Consider the following 22371-nt stretch of genomic DNA (forward strand, 5'->3'; position numbering starts at 1 on the left):
TTGGGTCTCAGATATGCCCTAGTTACTCATGTCTGGAGTCAGCCCTGGTCTTGATGAACATCTGTGGCACCAAAGCCAGACCAGGAAATCACGTGAGATTTGTAAAAAGCAACCAGCAGCTGGCTTGCCTCCTCTTCTTGAGGTCACACTGATCTTTTTGCCAATTAAGGCAACCTGGGCTCTCGGGCTGGGGGACACCATGACCTCAATCCAGGACGAGTTTACGGCAGTGGCCCCCGTTCTTTTGTGCCCAGGCTAATGTGGGACTCTCCTGGGGAGAGTGAGAGGGTGTGGACTTCCCGCCTGGCAGTGCCACACCATGAGCTGTGTGATCCTGAGACAGTGCTCTAACATTGTGCAAAAAGAAAGGCACGTGTGGGAATGTCAACTGGTGCAGCCAGTGCGGAGAGCAGCATGGAGCGTCCTCAAAAAACTAAAAACGGAGCTACCCTACGATCCTGCAATCCCACTCCTGAGCATATATCTGGACAAAACTGTAATTTAAAAAGATACATGCACCGCCGTGTTCGTAGTAGCTCTACTTACAATATAGCCAAGACATGGAAACAACCTAAATGTCCGTCGACAGAGGAATGGATAAAGAAGATGCGGGGTATGTGTATATACACAGTGGAATACTACTCAGCCATAAAAAAGAATGAAATAATACCATTTGCAGCAACATGGATGGACCAAGAGATTATCAACAAAGCGAAGTAAGTCAGAAAGAAAAAGACAAATACCATATGATATCACTTATACGTGGAACCTAAAATATGACACAAATGAACTTATCTACTAAACAGAAACAGACTCACAGACATGGAGAACAGACTGGTGGTTGCCAAGGGGGGAGGGATGGATTGGGAGTTTGGGGTTTAGCAGATGCAAACTAGTATATACTAGTATATACTAGCACAGGGAACTATATTCAATATCCTGGGATAAACCATAATGGAAAAGAATATGAAAAAGAATGTATGTATGTGTATAACTGAATCACTTTGCTGTACAGCAGAAATCAAACACAACATTATAAGCCAACTATACTTCAATAAAACTTTTTAAAAATTTAAAACTAAAATAAAAATAAAAAAGAAGGCCAAGTGATCAGAAAGGCCTCTTCAGCTCCAGTTTTCCCAGACTCCAAGATTTTGGATTTACCGAGGCCTGATTCAGTTGTCTTACTGATTCCACTGTGGGACGTCGCCATCTTGGTGGCCCATCCGCAGTCCTTCTTGGTCATCTAGTGCCCCTCCAGCCACCACCCATGCGTCGTGACACGACGTGCCCAGGCCTGCGATGGTGACCTCCCTCCGCCCCTCCCATTCACACATCGATGCCTCTTGTGCCAAAGCTTTTCTGCATGCTCATCTACCGGAAACTTAAGCATTGGCTTCATTTCTTTTTAATGTCAAGATTAAAACTTCAAAAACATCCAATAAAATATTTTACTTCCATAAAGAATTGCTTCTGAGTTTTGCAGATTATAGTCCTTTGAAAAAGGAAAAGATGAGTGTTTCTAAGTGGACATAGTGGCAGAGAATTGTGTGTGTCTCATGCACCACCAGTGATTCAGCGATGTTGTTGGAAAGGAAATACAGTACTTCCCCTACACAAGAACGTTCAAGTTGCGAACTTTCAAAGATGCAAACATGCCCGTCTGCCAGCTGTTGTACTGCACTACTGTACTTTCCAAGGTACTGTTCTGTGAGATTAAAAATGTTTATTTTTTGTGTTTGTTTGCTTTCTATGTATTATTTGCGTGAGAAGTATTATAAACCTATTACAGCACAGTACTATATAGCTGATTGTGTTAGTTGGGTACCGAGGCTAATTTTGTTGGACTTACAAGCAAATTGGACTTATGAATGCATTCTCAGATCAGAACTCGCTTGTTTGTAGGGGACTTACTGTACAGCACCATCACAGTTTTAAATTAAGATATCTTCTCCCTGAAATTTAAGAAAATCACAATCACAACTTACAGCTTTCTCTTCAGATCAGTAGAACATGTTCACCTACAGAATGATGTAAGGAAACGTTTGCCTACTTTGCAGCTCCCTGTGTGAAAGAGCCAGCCTAAAATAATATAACAATTATTAAATATATAATTATTATATTATTATTCACAATTATTATTATTTCTAATTATTGGAGAGTGAATGAAAAAATTTCATGGCTACTTTCTAGTGATGTAAAATGTAGCTTTCTTTGTAGTCTTTTTTGGTTTCGTATGTATGGGGTACTTAAATAGGAGGTCAAGTTGCATATCCGTAGTTTAATAAAGACTTTTGTGCTTTTTCTTTTCAACCATGAAGCCGTATTTAAATCTGTGTGCTTTGTATCCTCACTGATGGGTGAGGTAAGTCATCCTAGGAAGATCCCATGGCCAATTTAAAGAGAATATCCAAATTCATTTTATTCTGTACTGGAATTGCATTTAAGAAATTTAAGCCAGAATTATTCCATAATGATAATTCAAAAGAAACATTTAGAGTCACTTAGGATAATTCTAATTGAGAATACTATAGGAAGAGTAGTTTTCAGGAATGTAAATACTGTGCTTTATAAATTAAATTCTTTACCAAGGGTTATTTATAAACACACACATTATTCCATCCTATCTGATTATTCATTTTCAGAATCAGTTGCTTCTACAATCCCCCCTCCTCTTTTTCCTACAGCTCCTTTGCCTTCTCGATCCTCCTTTAGCCATGGCCTGACGATAAAGTTTCCGCTTCGATTATCCAGAGCACTTCTGTTGTTCCTTGCTGAGTTTTTTTCACCTGCTCTATTTGCCATTTCATCCCAACTTTAGGAGAGTTGGAGTAATCAGCGGTAGAGGGAAAATGCCAAATGCCACTGCTGCCCCATGGAGTGGCCAATGTGCCTTCCGTCGCCGCGCCTTAATGAATTTGCTGTATAAGTCTTCCTTTCCAAGTGAAGTTTGTCGTTTAGAAATCAGTTTAAATCAGTCTGGTTTGAAAGCAGGATATAAATTCAACGCAAATCATTTTAGAATGGTACCTCTAGCCTTTAGGAAAAGAGTATTCCATTATTTCCTATGACCATTCAGCAAACATTCACTGCAGGCCAGCTATGCAGCAGGTAAGTGTTCAGTACTAAACATACAAAGATGGACAGACTCAGGGTCGCTGCCTCCTTGGCGGGGCGGGGGTGGTGGTGAATGGGGGCAAATCATGTCTCGATCCCACCCCTCCCCTCAGGACCCTGCGGCTCCATCACTCAGCAAGTGTGTACCCAGCACAAGTTGCTTCTCTAGCCCTCTGTTTCCTCCTCATCTTGTAAAGGAGACGATCGTCCTAGGCTCTCTTCGGTGCTCCTTTTGGCTGTCAGATGGTCAGAGTCTCTAATTATCGCGTGTTTGTCTTGGAGTTGCCTTATCACTGCTTAGCCCCACCAGCTACACGTTGCAGTTAAAAATCAACAGCAGATTCCAGCATTTCCGGTTCTGCATGTAAGGAGCTCGGAAGTCACCACTTCATCCCAACAACAAGTACAAAGCTGAACAGACTGAAAAATCTACAATTCTTCTTGGGTCCCTAAGAATTGGGAGGAGCAAACCACTGCCCCTAAGATTAGAGACACAGGCCAATACAGGGAGTCGTGTCTTACTTAAAGGAGCAGAGACTCCCAAGCAAAACAGTGGAGCAAACATAGTTTCTTCAACCAGTGGTGCTGGGACAACTGGACATTCACATGTAAAAAAAAAAAAAAAAAGAATCTAGACACAGACCTTACACCCGGCATGGAAAATAACTTAAAATGGATCATAAACGTAAATGTAAAACACAAAACTATAAAACTGCCAGAAGATTACCTAGGAGAAAACCTCGATGACCTTGGGTATGGTGATGCCTTGTTAGATGCAACACCAAAGACACGATCCATGAAAAAATAATTGATATGCTGAGCATCATTAAAATTAAAAACTTCGGTTCTGGGAAAGACAATATCAAGAGAATTAGAAAAACCACAGACTGGGAGAAAATATTTGCAAAAGATGCATCTGATAGAGAACTGTTATCCAAAATATACAAAAAGCTCTTAAAACTCAACAGTAAGAAAACAAACAACTGAATAAAATTTGGGCCAAAGACCTGAAAAGACACTTCACCAAGGAATAGATACAGATGGCAAATAAGCCCTTGAAAAGATGCCCCACATCCTATGTCATCAGGGAAATGGAAATTAAAACAGCAGTAAGATGCCACTACACACCTATCAGAATGGCCAAAACCACAGCACTGACACCACCCAATGCTGGCGAGGATGGGGAACAACAAGAACTCTCGTCATTGCTGGTAGGAATGCAGGATGGTGCAGCCACTTTGGCAGTTTCTTACAAAACTAAACATACTCTTACCATATAATCCAGCAATCATACTCTTTCTTTGGTGTTTACCCAAAGGAGTTGAAAATGTATAGCCTACGCAGAAACCTACAATGGGTGTTTAGAGCAGCTTTATTCATAATTGCCAAAACTTGGAAGCAACCAAGATGTCTTTCAGTAGGCGAATGGAGAAATAAACTGTGCTACATCCAGTTATAATCCAGAATACTATTCAGCACTAAAAAGAAATGAGCTGTCAAGCCATGAAAAGACATGGGGCACCCTTAAATGCATACTACGTACTAAGTGAAAGAAGCCTATCTGAAAAGGCTACATACTGTATGATTCCAACTATATGACATTCTGGAAAAGGCAAAACTATGGAGACATAAAAACATCAGTGGTCTCCAAGGGAGGGAGGTGAATAGGCAGAGCACAGAGGATTTTGAGGGCAGAGAAAATGATGGGTACGTGTCATTGTATGTTTGTCCAAGCCCATAGAATGTACAACACCAAGAGCGAACCCTGCGGTTAAACTATGATGATTATGATGTATCAGTGTTACCAAGGTTCATCCTTGGTAACACATGTGGCATCTGGTGGGGGATGTCGATGATGGGGAGGGCTGTGTGGGTGTGGGGTGGGGAGTATGTGAGAACTTCACTTTTGTAGTAAACCCAAACCTGCTCTAAAAAATGTCTTTAAAGCAGGTTTGGGTTTACTACAAAACTGAAGTTCTCATGTCCTGCTGGCGCAGTGGTTAAGAATCCGCCTGCCAATGCAGGAGACACGGGTTCGATCCCTGGTCCGGGAAGATCCCACATGCCGGGGAGCAGTTAAGCCCGTGTGCCACAACTACTGAGCCTGCGAGCCACAACTACTGAGCCCGCGTGCCACAACTACTGAAGCCCGTGCAGCTAGAGCCCATGCTCCCAACAAGAGAAGCCACCGCAATGAGAAGCCCGCGCACCACCACGAAGAGTCACCCCTGCTCACCCCAACTAGAGAAAGCCCGCGTGCGGCAGCGAAGACCCAACGCAGCCAAAAATAAACAAATAAATAAATAAATTTATTTTAAAATGTTTTTTTAAAAAATAAAATAAACAGTGTCAGTAGAATAAGTAATACTTAAGAGCTTCTGTCTCAAATTAAAATTTTTGAACCTCTAGTAATGTCTGTCTTTTCTTTTCCCACAATTTCACTCATATGTTGTTCATAATCTTAACTCTTAACTATGGGATTTTGGCTCCCTGTTCGATAAAGTATTTCATTGAACTTAGCCAAAGCCAGACTCGGAGCGGCCTGGGAATACTTAGGAGTCTTCCCTTCTTCCCAGTACATTGAGAGTCTTTGTATGGTTTTGTTTTTATTTGTTTGTTTATTTTTTAGGCAGGGAGGTGTTGTCCTGACTCTCCCGATGGTAGTTAGGTTACAGCATTGTCTCCTAAGCAGAAGCTGTGATTCAGCCATGGCTTTGAAGTAGTAACCTCATAAATGTCCCATCCCTGGAATCCAGTCTGTTTCAGCATCCACAGGCCTAAATTCTGCTTGTAATCTGATTACGGGGTTTGAGCTTTTCTAGCCTGCAGTCTCTTGCTTTTCGTTTACTATACACTCAAGGACACCAGTGCCTGATTGCTGTAGCCCTGCGCTGTGAAAAGCTCAACCCAGTTTTGCTCAGACGGGCCGCAGGCCGTGGCTGGTTGAGAATTAGCTGTAGAGCAGGCTCTGTCCCTGAACTTTCTGTGTGCAACCATGTTCAGAAGCCCAGGGATTTCTAGCTACTCGGGAGCTTTCAAGTTCTCTGAGAAACAAGGTAAGGCGAGAGAAATGGAAAATGCACTGAAGTGTCTATTTTATAACATCGTGACTGTCTTGCATCGTCCATCTTATCTTGGATGCCCCTGTTATACGGTTCTGTTTTCTCAAAGGATACCTTAAATGTCTCATTGACTTTATAAGTTAGCTTGTCTTGTGATTGCTGAGAAACATGACTTTTTTTTTTCTGTTGTAAGTTAAAGATATTGCTAAACCACTAAAGCCTTTATGGAGGAAACACTGCAGATTAAATTGGAATGCCCAAACTTTGGATTAAGTTCTGGATGTGCTGTACTTTAGCTAAAATATTTTTCTAAACCAAATGTTATATCTACTGAATTATTTCCAGTAGGCAGTGGTGTTTGTCTTTTTACGAAATCTTCATGGGAGACTGTTTGGAACAGAATGTTGTCTTTTTAGTGGCTTCCTTTTGAGCCCAGAGGAAAAGATGTGCTTTCAGTGTAACTGCTGAAGTGACATCTCAGATTCAGTTCACTGATTGAACCAAAAAGAAATGCTTAGGTTATCTTGAATGACACATTGGAAATTCAGCCATTGTCTATAAAAGTATTTTCTAGCCCAAATGCACGATTAGGAAGTGATTTGAACAATTGAGGCATCAGATTCAGGAATTTTCTTCTACAATATTTGATAGCTTTTTTTTTTTTTTTTTTACATCTTTATTGGAGTATAATTGCTACGCACGATTAGGAAGTGATTTGAACAATTGAGGCATCAGATTCAGGAATTTTCTTCTACAATATTTGATAGCTTTTTTTTTTTTTTACATCTTTATTGGAGTATAATTGCTTTACAATGCTGTGTTAAGTTCTGTTGTACACCAAAGTGAATCGGTCATATGCACACATATATCCCCATATCCCCTCCCTCTTGAACCTCCCTCCCACCCTCCCTATCCCACCCATCTAGGTCGACACAGAGCACCGAGCTGATCTCCCTGTGCTTTGATAGCTTTTTGAACTGAGTTCTCTTTTTCTAAACATGTCACAAAGATATTTGTGTAATTAGCAGAAGAGCCTAGATGTTTAACTGGCAATATACATTTCGTGTTTTTGTATTTCTCTAGTTGGTCGGAATTTCCAAATTCCGGGATTCAGGATGTATTTTAATGACTAATGACATGTCGGCATCTGGTATATCTTGTACCTCCTTTTCCTCAAGCTTCTGCCCCCAAATATTAAACAGTAAAAGGAATTTCCTTGGGGGAAGGAATTTCTGTAAGTGGTCTAATTGTGGTTTTCTGGGTGGACAAACGGTTGCTATATGCCAAAACCTGTAAAACAGATTACTTACCCAAAGCTGGCTATAAATTTGTCTGTGCCTGGTTTTCATTAACCAGCTCACTCGATGCGTGTTTTTGCTGGATGGGATTGTTACCAGCTGTCTTTACATAATATATGTCTTGTCTTCAAAAATAAATAAGTGGCCAATTTGATGTATCATTATTATTTAGATCTTAATGAAGGCAATAAAAACACAGCTGAAGTGTTCCCGCCCCCCCCCCCCCCCCCCCCCCCCCGTTCATCAACCCCTCATGTGCCTGCCCCCCACCACGCATTCTTTAAAAGCATCTCAAATATATCAGGCAGTGATGACTTTCAACCTTCCTGGTTACCTGGACCAAAATTGTTTAATTTTTTTCGCTCCTTTTTTTTTTTTTTTTTCTGAGGATAATATCCATGTTTTTCAGTATTTAATTGCTTTGAGTTACTCTTGTAGCCATAGAGAATTTAAATGATAGCATTGAACTATGTCAGAATTTTTTTTTTTTAACCCATGGAGTATCTTGGCTACTGTTAACCAAAACCAAAACCAAAAAAACTTGCCTAAGTAAAATGTATGTGGTGGAATTTGCTTCATAAAGGTGTCCTTTTTGTATTCATATTTCTGGTTCATGGTTTCCTTTTTCTTAAATGCTCTCAAAGGGAGGCTGAAGAATTTTTTTTCCCATTGGAGTTTTTTTTTTTTGGTTTTAACTGACTGTGTGGGTATTTCAATCTTATATTATTTCTTTCCCCTTAGATTTGAACAAGAAAAACTTAAGCCTTGCTGGATTCCCGCGTCAAAGAATAGTTCCAAGGTAAAGTAGTCTTTGCTCAAGGAATCTTAAGTTTTGAAGATTTGTAAGAGCTTTTGAAATTATTCTCCTACATTCCTAATTCATGAGTTTTAAATGTTTGAAAAAAAATGTTTTTTCCCCAGAGTTTGACTTGTTAAAACATGCGAAGCGAGCTGACTTAGTACACTCAGCTAGCAAAGATCCTTTTTGTATTTAATGCTTTTTACGGGAACTATTTGCAAAACCGGCTATTGGTATCTCTATAATTACACACTTGTCAAGGGCTATTATCTTTTCTGTCTCATACCTGCCTCTAAGCATGGGATGTCCTTTTTGCAATCTATCCCTCGAGTAAGGGAGCTCTTCATTTTTTAAGAAAGGATCTATCCTGCTCCTCCTCCCTCTCTCCCTTCCTTCTACCCTTTCTTCTCCCCTTACCTCCCTCCCTCCACCCATCCACCCACCCCTCTGTCCAGGTGAGTTCTTGCTGCCTGGTCTCTTAACCTTTCTGCACTTCAATTCCATTGGCTGCAGGATATTATGGGTGCTAATTTGATTACCTGATGCAGTACATCATAACTGATATGAGATAATACAAAAATTAAAGTTTGTACCAAACAAGGCAGCTGTATCTCAGATGCCTCCTAGTACATCGCTATCCCTAACAGGTTTTGAGATTTTCAAGTAGAGGCACAAAATAATTATCTCTTACACACCCAGGTGTGGCTTTCAACATACACTTTATTATGCTAGAAGGACCCAACCCAGATCTACCCCTCATTCCACTCGGATGCTCTTGCTCCTAATGTATTACATAAGACATCGTTTCTTTACTTAAAAAGTTTGTATTTCAGTAGCATTGGGATACACAGTTGTGTCACCGCTGTCCTCGCCAGGCTGAGCCTGGCTCTGCATTTGAAAATGTTAGCATTGACCTTGTGAACGCACTGGATGGGGTAAAGCTTTGATGAATTGCATGCACATCTTAGTGTCAGGCGAGGAGGCAGAGTTATCAGTAAGGTTGTCTTACTTGACTCGTGAAATCTCACTCTTCTAGTGCTTGACACACTCTCTCGTATTTCTCATCTTCGCCATCTTTTTAATAGAAGCTAAGGCTTATGTCTTAGTTCGTTCAGGCTACCATTGACTGGGTGGCTGATAAACAATAGAAATTTATTTCTCACATCCAGAGTCTGGAAGTCCAAGATCAGGGTGCACCGTGGTGGGGTGAGGGTCCTCTTCTGGGTTGCCCACTGCTGATTTCTTTTTTTTTTTTTTAATTAATTAATTTATTTATTTATTTTTGGCTGTGTTGGGTCTTCGTTTCTGTGCGAGGGCTTTCTCTAGTTGCGGCGAGCGGGGGCCACTCTTCATCGCGGTGCGTGGGCCTCTTCACTATCGCGGCCTCTCTTGTTGCGGAGCACAGGCTCCAGACGCGCAGGCTCAGTAGTTGTGGCGCACGGGCCCAGTTGCTCCTGGGCATGTGGGATCTTCCCAGACCAGGGCTTGAACCCGTGTCCCCTGCATCGGCAGGCAGACTCTCAACCACTGCGCCACCAGGGAAGCCCCTGATTTCTTATATCTGCTCTTAGTGGAATGGGCCAGGGAGCTCTCTGGGTTTCTTTTTATAAGGGCGCTAATCTCATTCATGAGGGCTCCACCGTCATGACCTAAGCACCTTCCAAAGGCCCCACCTCCTAATATTATCACCTTTGGGTGTCAGGATTTCAACCTATGGATTTGGGGGAACACAGACATTCAGACCACAGCAGCTTCATTCCCGATACGTCCCTAGCAGGTTGGTTTAGCTGTAATAGACCTAGTAAGTGACTAAGAGAATGGAAGAACAGGAAGGGAGTTGGGAAGGAAAAGTGTGAACTGTGAATGCAGGTCAGTCACTTCGTGGAGAGGGACTCAGAGGACACAGCCGTTCTAAAACGGTGTTAATTTCACGTGTACCTATTAAAACAGTGGCCCCCTTGCTATGCTCCTAAGTGTAAAATGGGCTGGAAATACAAGAACCTGCCTCCTTCAAAGAAATCTAGTCACCCAGACACCAGAGGTGAAAATATGAGGTAATGGATTTCATCTCCCCTATCTTGTAACTTAAGCTTCAATAGAAGAGTGAGCAGATGTCAGGGAGCCCTTCACTGTGTGGATACTGAACAGTTATAGTAATACTGTGTCCCACATTGTGTAAAAGATAGAAGGTAATAACAGCAGAATATCCTGCTCTCACTTTAATAAAATTTCCCCTTGCTGCTATTGCTGGGCATTTAAGTAGGTTAATGGGACACATTAAAAAAAAAATTATCATGGAAGCAAAGGGCAAGCTCTTTTTAGATTACTGAAGCAGAAGGAAAGAGCTAGAAGCATGAAAAAATTAGTCATGAAGAGTGAGCTGCATTTCAGAGGAGATGAAGGTAGATAAGACATAGTAAAGGTGTTTCTTCATATTAGAAGCTTTTTAAATTATAATTCCAAAAAATGAAGACTGTAGCATGTCTTCATTATATATGGAGAGATAGTTTCATGCTGAAATAGAGGATCCCACCTGGAGCTGTGGCAACCCACCAAGACCCACAGAGGTTGTCCAGGCAGAGACCCCTGGTCCCCGAGTGGGTGACGATGAGGAAGAATGCAACCCATTATCCGAAGCTTAGGTTTGGAGTCACCAGTTGTGTGAGCTGAGGATGGGCCCCACCGGTAATGCTGCTCTGGGTGCCTCTGATTCAGAAAAGCAAGAGGACGTGCTGTTAGGGCTTTGGGGTAGGGGCGGCCTTTGTAAGTGTCTCACCAGCCGTGATGATCAGAAGGGGTTACTCATTCACGAAGAGTCCAGACTTCTTTACCAGCGTGTCTTGCCTGCATTTTCACTGCTGCCTAGTACCCTCGGGTGTCGAAAGTCCAGGGCAGAGACGTGACCTTTTTCAAAACCTGGTTTCACGTTGATTTGGGGCATCTTTTTTTTTTTTTTTTTTAATAAAGATTTTATTATGTAGGTCTGGAGACTTCACCTATTTTTTTTTTTTTAAAGGATACCTTTAATTTATTTATTTATTTTTGGCTGTGTTGGGTCTTCGTTTCTGTGCGAGGGCTTTCTCTAGTTGCGGCGAGCGGGGGCCACTCTTCATCGCGGTGCGCGGGCCTCTCACTATCGCGGCCTCTCTTGTTGTGGAGCACAGGCTCCAGACGTGCAGGCTCAGTAGTTGTGGCTCACGGGCCCAGCTGCTCCGCGGCATGTGGGATCTTCCCAGACCAGGGCTCGAACCCGTGTCCCCTGCATTGGCAGGCAGATTCTCAACCACTGCGCCACCAGGGAAGCCCCGATTTGGGGGATCTCGCGTCAGTCACAGCTCTGTGACAATCTTAAGTCAGGGCCATTGGTTCCGACCCATCCTCCTTATTCTTTCCACCTGCTCATCTGCTTCCTCAGAAGTTAGCAGCCATTTGGTGAAAATAGGAGAGAGAGGCAGTAGAAGCAAGAACAAAATGTGAAGATGACCATGTGGATTCCAATAAGAAAAGTTCAGCTCGAAGATGGAGACTTGAAAAATGGAATACTTCATAAGCAGGCAAACATACATATATTTTCATACATGCATGCCAGGTGGGCAAAGGTAATAAGGAGAGATGTTTTCCCAATTATATGTTATTCTAAGGAAGAAAGAAGGAGAGGAAGAAAGGAAGGAAGGGAGGGAGAAAGCAAGCTTATAACTGATGTTATTAAATACACGCCCTTCTAATTAGTCTCAGTATTTCTAATGCTCTTGGCCCCATCACATCAACAGTGTATAAAATGTATACATAAAACACTTCAGAGTGAGTCATACTAGACATTTGAAGTATTTTACTGGAGCCATTCCTTCATTCATTCCCTATACATTTATTGATTTTTAAAAAATATTCTTAAGAATCAATAATTTAAAATGAGACACTTGTAATATGTTCTGTAAATAGGAAAACAGGATAACATGAGAGAGAATAACAGAGGTGCATAATATAGATTCGGTTTTGGTGGGACAGACACTGGGTCAGAGGGTTCTTTCTTAAGGAAACAACCTTAAACTGAGGCCCAGACCAGGAGCAGGACTCAGCCAGGATGGAAGGAAGCAGGAGAGGTGAGAATTCAGGAGGAAACAGCATTTACAGTGAACCACATGAAGAGGCCGGAGAGATTTTCCTAATGTGCTCTGGTTTTCCATTGGTTTCTGACCACCTGTGAGAGACTGTCCTTCCCATCGGCACAAACACATTTGTAGTTTGTTTCAAGAAAGTAAGTGTGTGTGAAGCCAGGGGTGTAGGGTGATGGCTTGTGAACCCCACTCTGTAAAAGTTCAGCAAAATGTTTAACTAGGGGGTAGTTTCTTAGTCTTTATTAGTGGCTTCATTGAGCTTTTTGATGAGCAGATGAAAGGGGAAAGATAGAAACACAGATGTTTATTTTTGAAAGTATGAGATAATATATTTGTACCCCAAGGTCAATGGCCAGAGGAGCTGAATATTTCAGGGGCTGCATCATTTCATTGTAATACCGGATTTTTTTCCTGAGATTTTCATTTCCCAAAGACAGTACAGAACTTTATCCGGATATTTCGAGCAGTTAAGTAGTCAGTTAAAGTAGCGTGCCATTCCTTAAGTAGGGTACATTTCTGCAGTTGTTTAAATTTTTAGGTTTAGACTACATCATACCTCTGAAAAAACACTGAGAAGAACTGTCTCTGCATTACGATTCACTCTTGAGAAGTCAGGGCTAATTCCAAGCTTCTGACCTAAGCAGGTGTCTTAGGATCTTCAGGCCAACTGGAGTGTGGTTTACAAAGACTACTCATTCTCAAGACTCTTTAGTGAATGATGTGAACGTGGCACTCGTCATCCATTCCCATTGCACAGTTATAAGCAGTAACTAAGATTTGAGATGAGCTTGGCTCTAGGAAGATGGGATGGCCATATTTTGGAATGTGCAGGTGATCCTTGACATTTAATTTAGTTTATGTATGGGATATAGGTAATCCACGCGCCCCCTGACATGGCACGCACAACACTTCCTCAGTCTCCCCTAGGGCCTCTGTGGACATGCACCCCTGCCAGGCACAAGCACAGACAGGGGACCATCAACAGGGAAGGTCAGCTTCGCACTGGGTGTGTTTGCAGGCCTATTGCCGCCTCTCCAGAGGTGATCGTGTCGCTGAGGAAGATGAGTTTCCTGTTTCCCTAGGTTCGTTTTCTTCCTGCGAGGCAGCAGCTCTGTCTTGCCCAACTCCTGGCACGTCCCCACGGAGACCTTGAACTTGTGGGTACCGAGTCTTGGGGCGACGGCACACAGTATAGGCGCAGGAGCAAGATGTGCGCCTCCTGTACTGTTCTTGCCGCAAGGGCAAAGCCTCGCACGGTTTCGTGATCTGGAAGCCGAGGCTGACAGTAGTGCCAGGGGTGCTGGGACCGGCTCGCACCCCTCACCCCCAGCGAGTGTGCCCGTGTGCATAGGTCACTGAGCCGTGGGGGAGCTGGAAGAGCGGCAGTGCCGGGGGAGTGTTTACACCACCAGCAAATGCTGCCGAACAGGTGCTTTTCGGGGCAGCGGGCAGGGTGGGCGGAGGAGGGAGCTGGTTGTTAAGCCTGCACCTGCACAGCACTGAGGAGTTCACAGCCCAGAGGGTCTTGTGGAGCTAGTTCCTACCCCAATACGCTTCCTGTAGAAGGCAAGTGCGAAGCAAGTGCTCAGTTCCTTTCTTCGTCTCCCCTTTTCGTTTCTTGTTTTTCCCAGACAAGTTTTCATGAACCTTTCAGACCTCTTCACCATGCTTTGATTTCTTGTTTGTTTGAAGGCATTTGTTACTTTGATTTCAACCCAGAGGAAAGCATGTAGATCACCTAGACAAGTTGCTGATTTTCTGAGGAAGGCTGTAGCACAGAGAGGTTGAATGAGTGATCCAAGCTTGCACAGCTCTTGGTGACTCTCGAAGAGGTTGTCGGTCTGAGCCAAGGCATCCGACTCCCAGCGCAGCAATGTTTTTACTCCCCTAGGCCACACCCCCGCCTATGCTGATGTAATTATTTAGCTGCACCCAAAAATCATATTAATAAAACCATAAATAATTGAAAAAAGCTACCAATTAACTCCCCCAAATAAAACTTTTCACTTGTGATCTACACACACATGTTTACCTATGTATAACAGTAGCATAATTTTTATGTTCTGCACTGTTTTGGTTCATATCAGATACCAGGGTTTAAAATGACTTTAAACATTTTCTTAATGGAATTGTTTTTAGCTTTCAGAAAGAGTTCTTGCTTGAAGACAAAGAACCGCTTGCTAACCACAAAAGAGGAATCGATGCTCAGCTTTTAGCTGCCCTCCCTAAAGGTGAGGCTTCTAGATGGTTGACAAGTGTACAGGGCGTGCAAGTGCTGTGTGACCTGACTTTCTTGGAGGAGGCCCCTACACTAACCCCCAGCTCTGCTCTCCTCTGTGCACCTTCCTGTCTCTTCCAGGAATCAACCTCAAAGTACGTCTCTTGTTGCATCGTTAGACCTCCCCTTCCCACAGGTTCCCTCCTTTCACTTTAGGTATCCTCAGGTTTTCACTGGAGGCTGGTGCAGAGGATGAGAGAGGGGTCCTACAATCAGCCTCACCTCATCTCTCTCCCTCCTTTCACCTTCTCCACGGGTGGTGGGTTCCGCTCATTTGCCCATTTCTCGTCTGTCCACCCCCTCCCACTGCTTCCAGCCCCTGACGCTTTCCAGAGCTAGGAAAGGCATTTACACTTGATACCTTTCAGCTCCCAACTGGGCTACACACTGGGCAGGCAGTGCAGACTGCATCAGAAACATCTCTCTTCTTACCCAAGTAGGTCCTCACACGTTTGGTGAATTCGTATTTTCATTGGGTAAGACGCATACGCAGTCAAATATTTGCATCAGCTACCAGCCCACTGCGCCTAGTTCTGCCCGCGAAATGATGTGAACATTACCTGAACTTTGTTTCTACCAACTGTAACACTAACGCAGGGGAGTACCAGCTCACAAACTGTCTTCATCCCAAATGAGCTGTGTAACCCTTACTTCAGAGGAAACAGCTTTTCCAGCAATCCCACTCCTGGGCATATACCCAGACAAGAGGAAAACTCTAATTCAAAAAGATACCGGCACCCCTATGTTCATAGCAGCACTATTTACAATAGCCAAGACATGGAAGTGACCTAAATGTCCATTGACAGAGGAATGGATAAAGAAGATGCAGTACATATATACAATGGAATATTACTCAGCCATAAAAAAGAATGAAATAACGCTATTTGCAGTAACATGCATGGACCTAGAGATGATCATACTAAGTGAAGTCAGACAGAGAAAGACAAATATCATATATCACTTATATGTGGAATCTAAACACTGATACAAATGAACTTATTCACAAAACAGACTCACAGACATAGAAAACAAACTTATGGTTACCAAAGGGGAAAGCAGGGGTGTGGGGGCAGATAAATTAGGAGTTTGGGATTAACAGATACACACTACTATATATAAAATAGATAAACAACAAGGACCTATAGCACGGAACTATATTCAGCATCTTGTAGTAACCTATAATAGAAAAGCATCCGAAAAGTCATATATATATGACTGAATCACTTTGCTGTACACCTGAAACATTGTAAATCAACTATACAACTATACTTCAATAAAAAATAAATTAAAAAAAAGAAGAAACAGCTTTGGTGGAAGGTCAGAATTTTTTTCTATTCTGAAAAAAACAAAACCAAAAAAAAAAAAAGCAGCAACAAAACATGTGAGATCAAGCATAGAAGAAATTAGACCAGAAAAAAACTAGTCTTTCAGAAACGAAATCCAGTTTATACAGGCCCACTGGCAAATTCGCATGCATCCTGAGGAACTGAATGGGTTGTACACCTGGACACAGGGTGAAGAAGATGGATACTTGAAGGACCCCAGGGATCTGGCCCGGTGGAAACAACTTCAACAGGGAAATTTTTCAATTTCCAAGTACTTAACAACACTGTCAACTGAAATGGAGGCTTATTCTATGTTGCTCCAGAGGCCAAAATAAGAAGAATGTCTAGAATTACAAGGAGGCGGGTGAGATTGTGTGGGAGAAAGAAAATTCTGATAGTTCATAGTACCTAGAAGTGAAATGCACGGCATTGTGATCTCATTCGTTCTCCATTAACTGTTCAAGTCAGGTCATAAGCCACGTAGTCAAGGGTAGGACAGATGCCGTGAAGGGTTCCCACCTGGAACCCCAAGTATGAAATGGAAAGGCCCTTCTAATTTTTTAAGACTGTTTGTGAAAGACAAACTCAATTTAATCTGAGCCAAATGTAAAAGTCTGTGAAGATGATCAAAACAAAGAATAAGAATGAACAACTTGATTTTAGCAATAGCTTAGATTTGACTGATTAGGGAAAGTTATATAAAGCCAAAGTTTTCCCTCTTCCTCTCTCCCCTGCCCCCAGTTCCTTCTCTCGATGAATAATAGACAATATTAAGATCATAAAAATTAAGAACAATATGAGAGCCTAGATTCCTTAAGGTTCAACGACTTGGAACTCTACATATAACAAAATTTTAAAATGCATAAGCTTATTACCCAGTTTTATTAAACATTTTACCATAATTGGTAATAAAAATCATGATTTTCACCAATCAAAGATAATTAACTTTATGTACTCACCAGATTTATGTTTCTAAATTAACAAGGTCTTTAAAACATGCTTTTAAAGTATCAGAGTCCCTCTTCCCCTGAATTTCATCTAAATTCCCATAGTTTTATTTTACAGTCTTTACTCTTTATCAATTTGGGCAGGCATGGTTGCAAAGACCCAGGTATTACCAGTGAGCTTTCCACTTCCATGTTCGTTATTCTCTCGGTTCTTAGCAATAGCATGTTAAAAATAGGAATTGATTATGACTTTTAATGGCATGGAGTTTCATGTATGTTTATAAGTTTACAGAAGTCTCTTTCTGTTCATTTAGTGAGGGATTTTTGCTTCCGTGAAATTGAGCACTAAAATGATCATTGATTTTTCTCTAAGGAACTTCCTTTGTGTATCACAAACAGGCAATCAAGGGATTAAGACCCTTTACCTGTGTAAAACTTATGATATTAAAATAGATTTTCCATTTAGGAATTATGAAATGGACCAAATATATGACTCTACCTTTTTTTTTAACAGTTTCATTGAGGCATAATTCCTATACCATACAATTCATCCATTTAAAGTGGACAGTTCAGTGGCTTTTGGTAGATTCACATAATCGTGCATTGATCGGCAGAGTCAATTTTAGAACCTTTTTATTTTCCCCAAAAAACCCCCTCTCTTAGCCATCAGGTTTCCCCCTCATTCCTCTAGGTTTGTGATGACTTATTTTAGAAGTTGCTGGTCTTTATATTAGTGGCTGCCATCCAAGTGTAAAAGTTAAAGGGGATTACTCCTGGGGAAGAAAGATAAGTCTTCAGAATATTCTGGATCTGGCCTGTGGTATCAAATGCAGGCAAGGAGAGAGCTGTTCGTGGCAGTCCCCCTGCCACTTATATTTCTTTGGAAGATTCTACTGTACTCAGGCTTGGGAGACTGAACTCAACAATAACTTTACCAGAAAGCCTGTTCTCAGAACTAACTGAAGAAACCATGTTTCCCAAGAAAAGCACCTAAGAGACCCAGTTATCCTGAGTATTGGTATTATATATTATTACAAAGTATATGAGGCAGTTAATTATTTTTATAAAGTATTATAGCCCTGATGTCAAAGTCCCTTAAATTGCCTTTCTTGGAAAATGACCAACACAAGGCCCATCAGAAATAACTGAAGAAATAGACTCACAGAATCCATATTGCTTAGACAAGGGCAGCAGACTAAAATCACAGGTATAAGGGTAAAAGTCTCAATGCACTTGAAAGCAAAGTAGAAAATTTGTTACAACAGAAGTTAGATCAGCTGTGCTAGTTTCTGTCTGGATTTATGTTGATGAATATCACTGTTTTCTGAAGCATGTTTTAGTTATATACATATGACAGCATACCATCAATTGAATTATGGCTTTTGAATCTAATTTTTAAAAAATTCTTTTTCCTTGTTTTGAGGAAATAGACACTGAAAAATTTAGAGGTAAAAAGGGCATCAGGCTGCAACCCACTCTTAAATGATTCAGAAAGATTAATATGTAAATATGTGCATTTGTATGCATGTGTATATACACAAAAATATACATATGGAGAGACAAAAAGAGGGTAAAAAAATCAATCAAATGTAGTGACAAATGTTAACGTATGAAAGATGTCTTTTAATTTTTCTGAGTCTGAAATTATATAAGAATTTTAAAGGAAGGAAAGCTTTTGGGAGATTATAAATAATAATAAACTATATTCAGGACTGGCAATCAGAAGATAACAGTGATAGAACAGTCCATGGTCTCTATACCTGATACATGGAGTGATGACATGTTTCCGCAGTCGGGGCAATTTCCATGATTTTTTAGTATTAGCTTCTTTTCCAGTGCTTCATAATAAACCCAACCAAAACTAAGGGGGTGGGGGCGCGTAATAAGGACTGCACGTGCCCACATGAAGGTTTTCTGTTTCCTGGAAAGGAATGAAAAAAGTACACACACACATCAGCCATTCAAGTAAAGCATCCTTCTCTTTTATACAACCGACATGTTTTCACATGGAATAAGTGTACCAGAGTAATTATGTTACATGTGTGTTTTACTAATTTTGCTTTTAAATGGTAGACTTGGAGAAAGGGAACCAAACTCCAGATGTCTCTCTGTTCCTTCTTTTCGCTTTCCACACCATTTCTTTTCTCTGTTATCTCATGTCCGTAGGAGTGAGGCAGGTCTTGGTCCTTAAGAATTAATTTGTTAGAAAGAATAGACTGAGAAGTAACTTATTTACTGGAGGGATTTTTTATTTTCCTAGAAGAGTCACTATAGATTTCCACGAAGAATTAACAAGCTCACGGGCCCATTTAAAGTGTAGCTTGATTTATGACCTTATTTTGTTCCTCAGTAAATGATCAGAGCGGGCTCTAAGGTTATAAGCCTTGAAATGGTTTTGAGCTTGGATCTAGGCTTGATTGAAAAGAAGGCAGTGCTGGGCTAGTGGTGTCTGTGGTCACCATAACCCAGGGTGTGGAGGACATCTAGTAAGCAGGCTGCTTATGTGTTATCTTTGTCCCCTCTGTCCTGGGATCAGGGCAGGATGGTGGCATCCCGAAGGCGGCTTTGGAATCATCTGGCGGCATTTTTGTGGCGTTGCGCCTGGGGTTGATTTGGCTTTTAGTCGGGGACCCAGGGATCCTCAACATCCTACAGAAGAGGGCTCACAACCAAGAAATTTCCCACTTGAGAGGCCATTAGCGCCCCATGGTGATCTGTGATCCGCTCCAGAGCCAGCACCCCGAGACCTGTGTGTCAGCTCAATATTATCCTCAGATGCCGTCGACCCAGCAGTGAATGACCATCGGACGGCAGCGTTCGCTGGTGGGTCGCCCAGCCTGTCTTGCCCAGAAAGGGACAGTAGGATACTTTGGCTCCCCTGCCCTGTCCCTCTCTTTCCTCTCACTGCACCAGACTTCTTGGGGTTCAGTTTCTATATTCTGTCTGTCAGTCTGTCCCCTTCTCATACTGTCTTAGTCCTCACAGAATATCGAAGCGGGGCGGTAAAGGCGGTAGGAAAAGGATGCTTTTGTAGTGGATGGGACGTTCACACCGTCTCCCCGTTCGTTGACCTTTCCTTCCGGATTATGGGAAGTAAGAAATGTCAGGAAGGAGCATGTTGCGTAGCTTTTTCACTGGATTTTTCTTTAAGTGTTTTCAGTTGCATAACTTCTATAAAATTTTTCACATTTTAATGAGATAAAAATGACTTGCAGTCGCAAATGAGTCCCAGAGAAGCCTCCTTAATTTTTCCCAGTGGACGTCACATGCCGCCCTGTGTGCGTTACATTCATATCTTTCATGCTTGTTCTTAGTGCATTCGGATGGTTTATAAACAGCAGAAATTTATTGCTCACCGTTCTGGAGGCTGGAAGTCCAAAATCAGGGCGACAGCGTGGTCGGGTTCTGTTGAGGACCCTCTTGCTGGTTGCAAACTGCCAGCTTCTCATGGCATCCTCCCATGGTGATGGGGCTTCGGAGCTCCGTCGGCCTCTTTATGAGGGCATCGGTCCCATTCATGAGGGCGGACCCTCATCACCTCCCTAAGGCCCCACCTCCTCATACCTTCACTCTCGGGGTTAGGATTTCAACGTATGAATTTGGGGGGCGGGACGCACACACATTCAGACCATAGTCTACCTAGTGGAAATCATTTAGGAGAAAAGGCAACATGCCGCTGTACTACTCAGACCCTATTCGTATACTCCATTTCTCAGTGCCGGGTTGGGGGCACGGGTTTAAGACAAACTTCTCAGAGTCCTTGGAATTTGGTTTCAACCGCTTCTGGAGCAGTTTTATGAAAGATACGGCTCCATTCTCTGCTTTGGGGTTTAAGTAATTCATTGATACTCCTCCTCGAAAATATTTTCAAAATGTGTGCCACCAGCCACGAAAGTTCTATCACCATTGTCTCACTAGAGCTCATTTGTTACCTGGGACGCTACTCTAAGCCACACTTCCTCCAAAGGCAGGAGGTACCATGGTCACCAAACCCTTGCCTTCTACACTGGAACGCGAGAAGCCAGACGCCCACCCCCAGCTGCTCTGGTGCCTGCAAAGACCACCGGACAGAGAGACTTGTGAAGCCAACTGTCTTTTGAAACAGTCAATCCAGCTAACTGTTCAGGTGGCTGTCATTTAAAAATAAATTAATAGAAAGATGGCTAGTATCTCTGAACACAATCAAAGGACAGTATAAAAGTCGTGTGTGCATGCACATATGCAGTTTTGACTCACTACCAAAAATAACCACTTAGGGACTTCCCTGGCGGTCCAGTGGTTAGGACTCAGTGCTCTCACTGCCGTGGATTGGGTTCAGTCCCTGGTCGGGGAACTAAGATCCCACAAGCCGCACGGCAGAGCCAAAAATAAAAATAACCACTTAAAAAAATCAGATGGAAATTGAAGCAGCTGAAAATTAAATTCCATGCATTCATACCCTATCCTGTGAGTTTCTGCTTTGACTCAGCCTTGCAAATGTTTCGTGGGCCCCAGGGCTGTCACAGCTCTCTGTTCCTAGGACCTCAGTGGGAGCTGCTCAGACGAGCCCTTATGAATTCACGTGATTGAGGAGGAGACGAGGAGAGAGACCTCGATTCTCTGCCAAGTTTGGCCATTTCTCCAGAGGAACAATTGTTTGGCCTCTCCGTGCAATATCCCTGTGGCCAGTGTCACGGGAGGCCCTCACAGCATCAGCAGAGCGCTCGTCTGACCGTCCGGCGTTGCCGGGAGAGTAGAGGTCGTTACCTTTTCCATCGTCCACCTGAATTACAGCCAGGAAGCAAATGTTAACGTTTCCTTCCAGGGAAAGCCTGTAAGGGGAGGCCTAGGAACTGGGTTAATCTAAACTGCAGTTGCTCGAGGTGTGCTACGTCACGCACCGTTAGAAACCCCACCAGGTAGTTACAGACCTTTACAGGTCAGTGATGGGTGACATAGGAGTGGTGTGAGCTCCTGACTGGTGGAGCTTGCTGATAGCACATGGGGGTTCAGAGTACTTTAGTCTCTCCTTTTGTACACGTTTGCAGTTTTGCATGATGGAAAGCTTGAAATACTGTGTTAAACCTGATAAAACTGAAAAACAGATAGTGAGATTTCTGCTGGCTAGAGAGAGAGATTAACGGGTTAGGCCTCCTCTGGCTCCCCTGGATGAACTAGAACTCACTCCTATTACTCCATGGTTTTACTTCTTAGACCAGCCTGTGACGTGTGTGTGCGTGCATCTGTGTGCGTGTGCGTGTGTGTGTGTGTACACGTACTCATTGGGCATCTACCTCCCCCTATTATAAGACAGTCTGCAGGAACTGTGTCCGTTTTGTGTATCACTGTTGCATGGGAGCCATGAACAGAAATATGAGTTCCATAAATAGATGTTGCATGAATGAATGAATGAACAAAATGAATGCATGGCGACTAAATACTGGACTATCT

At 42.5% G+C, this 22371-nt stretch overlaps 1 protein-coding gene across 26 annotated transcripts in view; it reads left to right on the plus strand.

Annotated features, from left to right (window-relative positions):
- Positions 1 to 22371, plus strand: part of SVIL (supervillin) — a 239046-nt gene that overhangs the window by 129821 nt on the left and 86854 nt on the right. For 23 of the 26 annotated variants that reach the window (XR_005018818.1, XR_005018817.1, XM_036843972.1 and 20 more), the window contains 2 exons: positions 8219 to 8276; positions 14531 to 14622. Coding sequence is in view for 18 of the 26 variants with exons in the window: in XM_036843963.1 (XP_036699858.1) it covers positions 8219 to 8276; positions 14531 to 14622 (150 nt within the window). In the remaining 8 variants the exon portion in view is untranslated. The remainder of the gene's footprint in view (positions 1 to 8218; positions 8277 to 14530; positions 14623 to 22371) is intronic. The other 3 variants (XM_036843974.1, XM_036843978.1, XM_036843977.1) reach the window with 1 other exon arrangement.

The sequence above is a fragment of the Balaenoptera musculus genome, chromosome 2, assembly GCF_009873245.2.
Source record: "Balaenoptera musculus isolate JJ_BM4_2016_0621 chromosome 2, mBalMus1.pri.v3, whole genome shotgun sequence".
Lineage (NCBI taxonomy): Eukaryota > Metazoa > Chordata > Mammalia > Artiodactyla > Balaenopteridae > Balaenoptera > Balaenoptera musculus.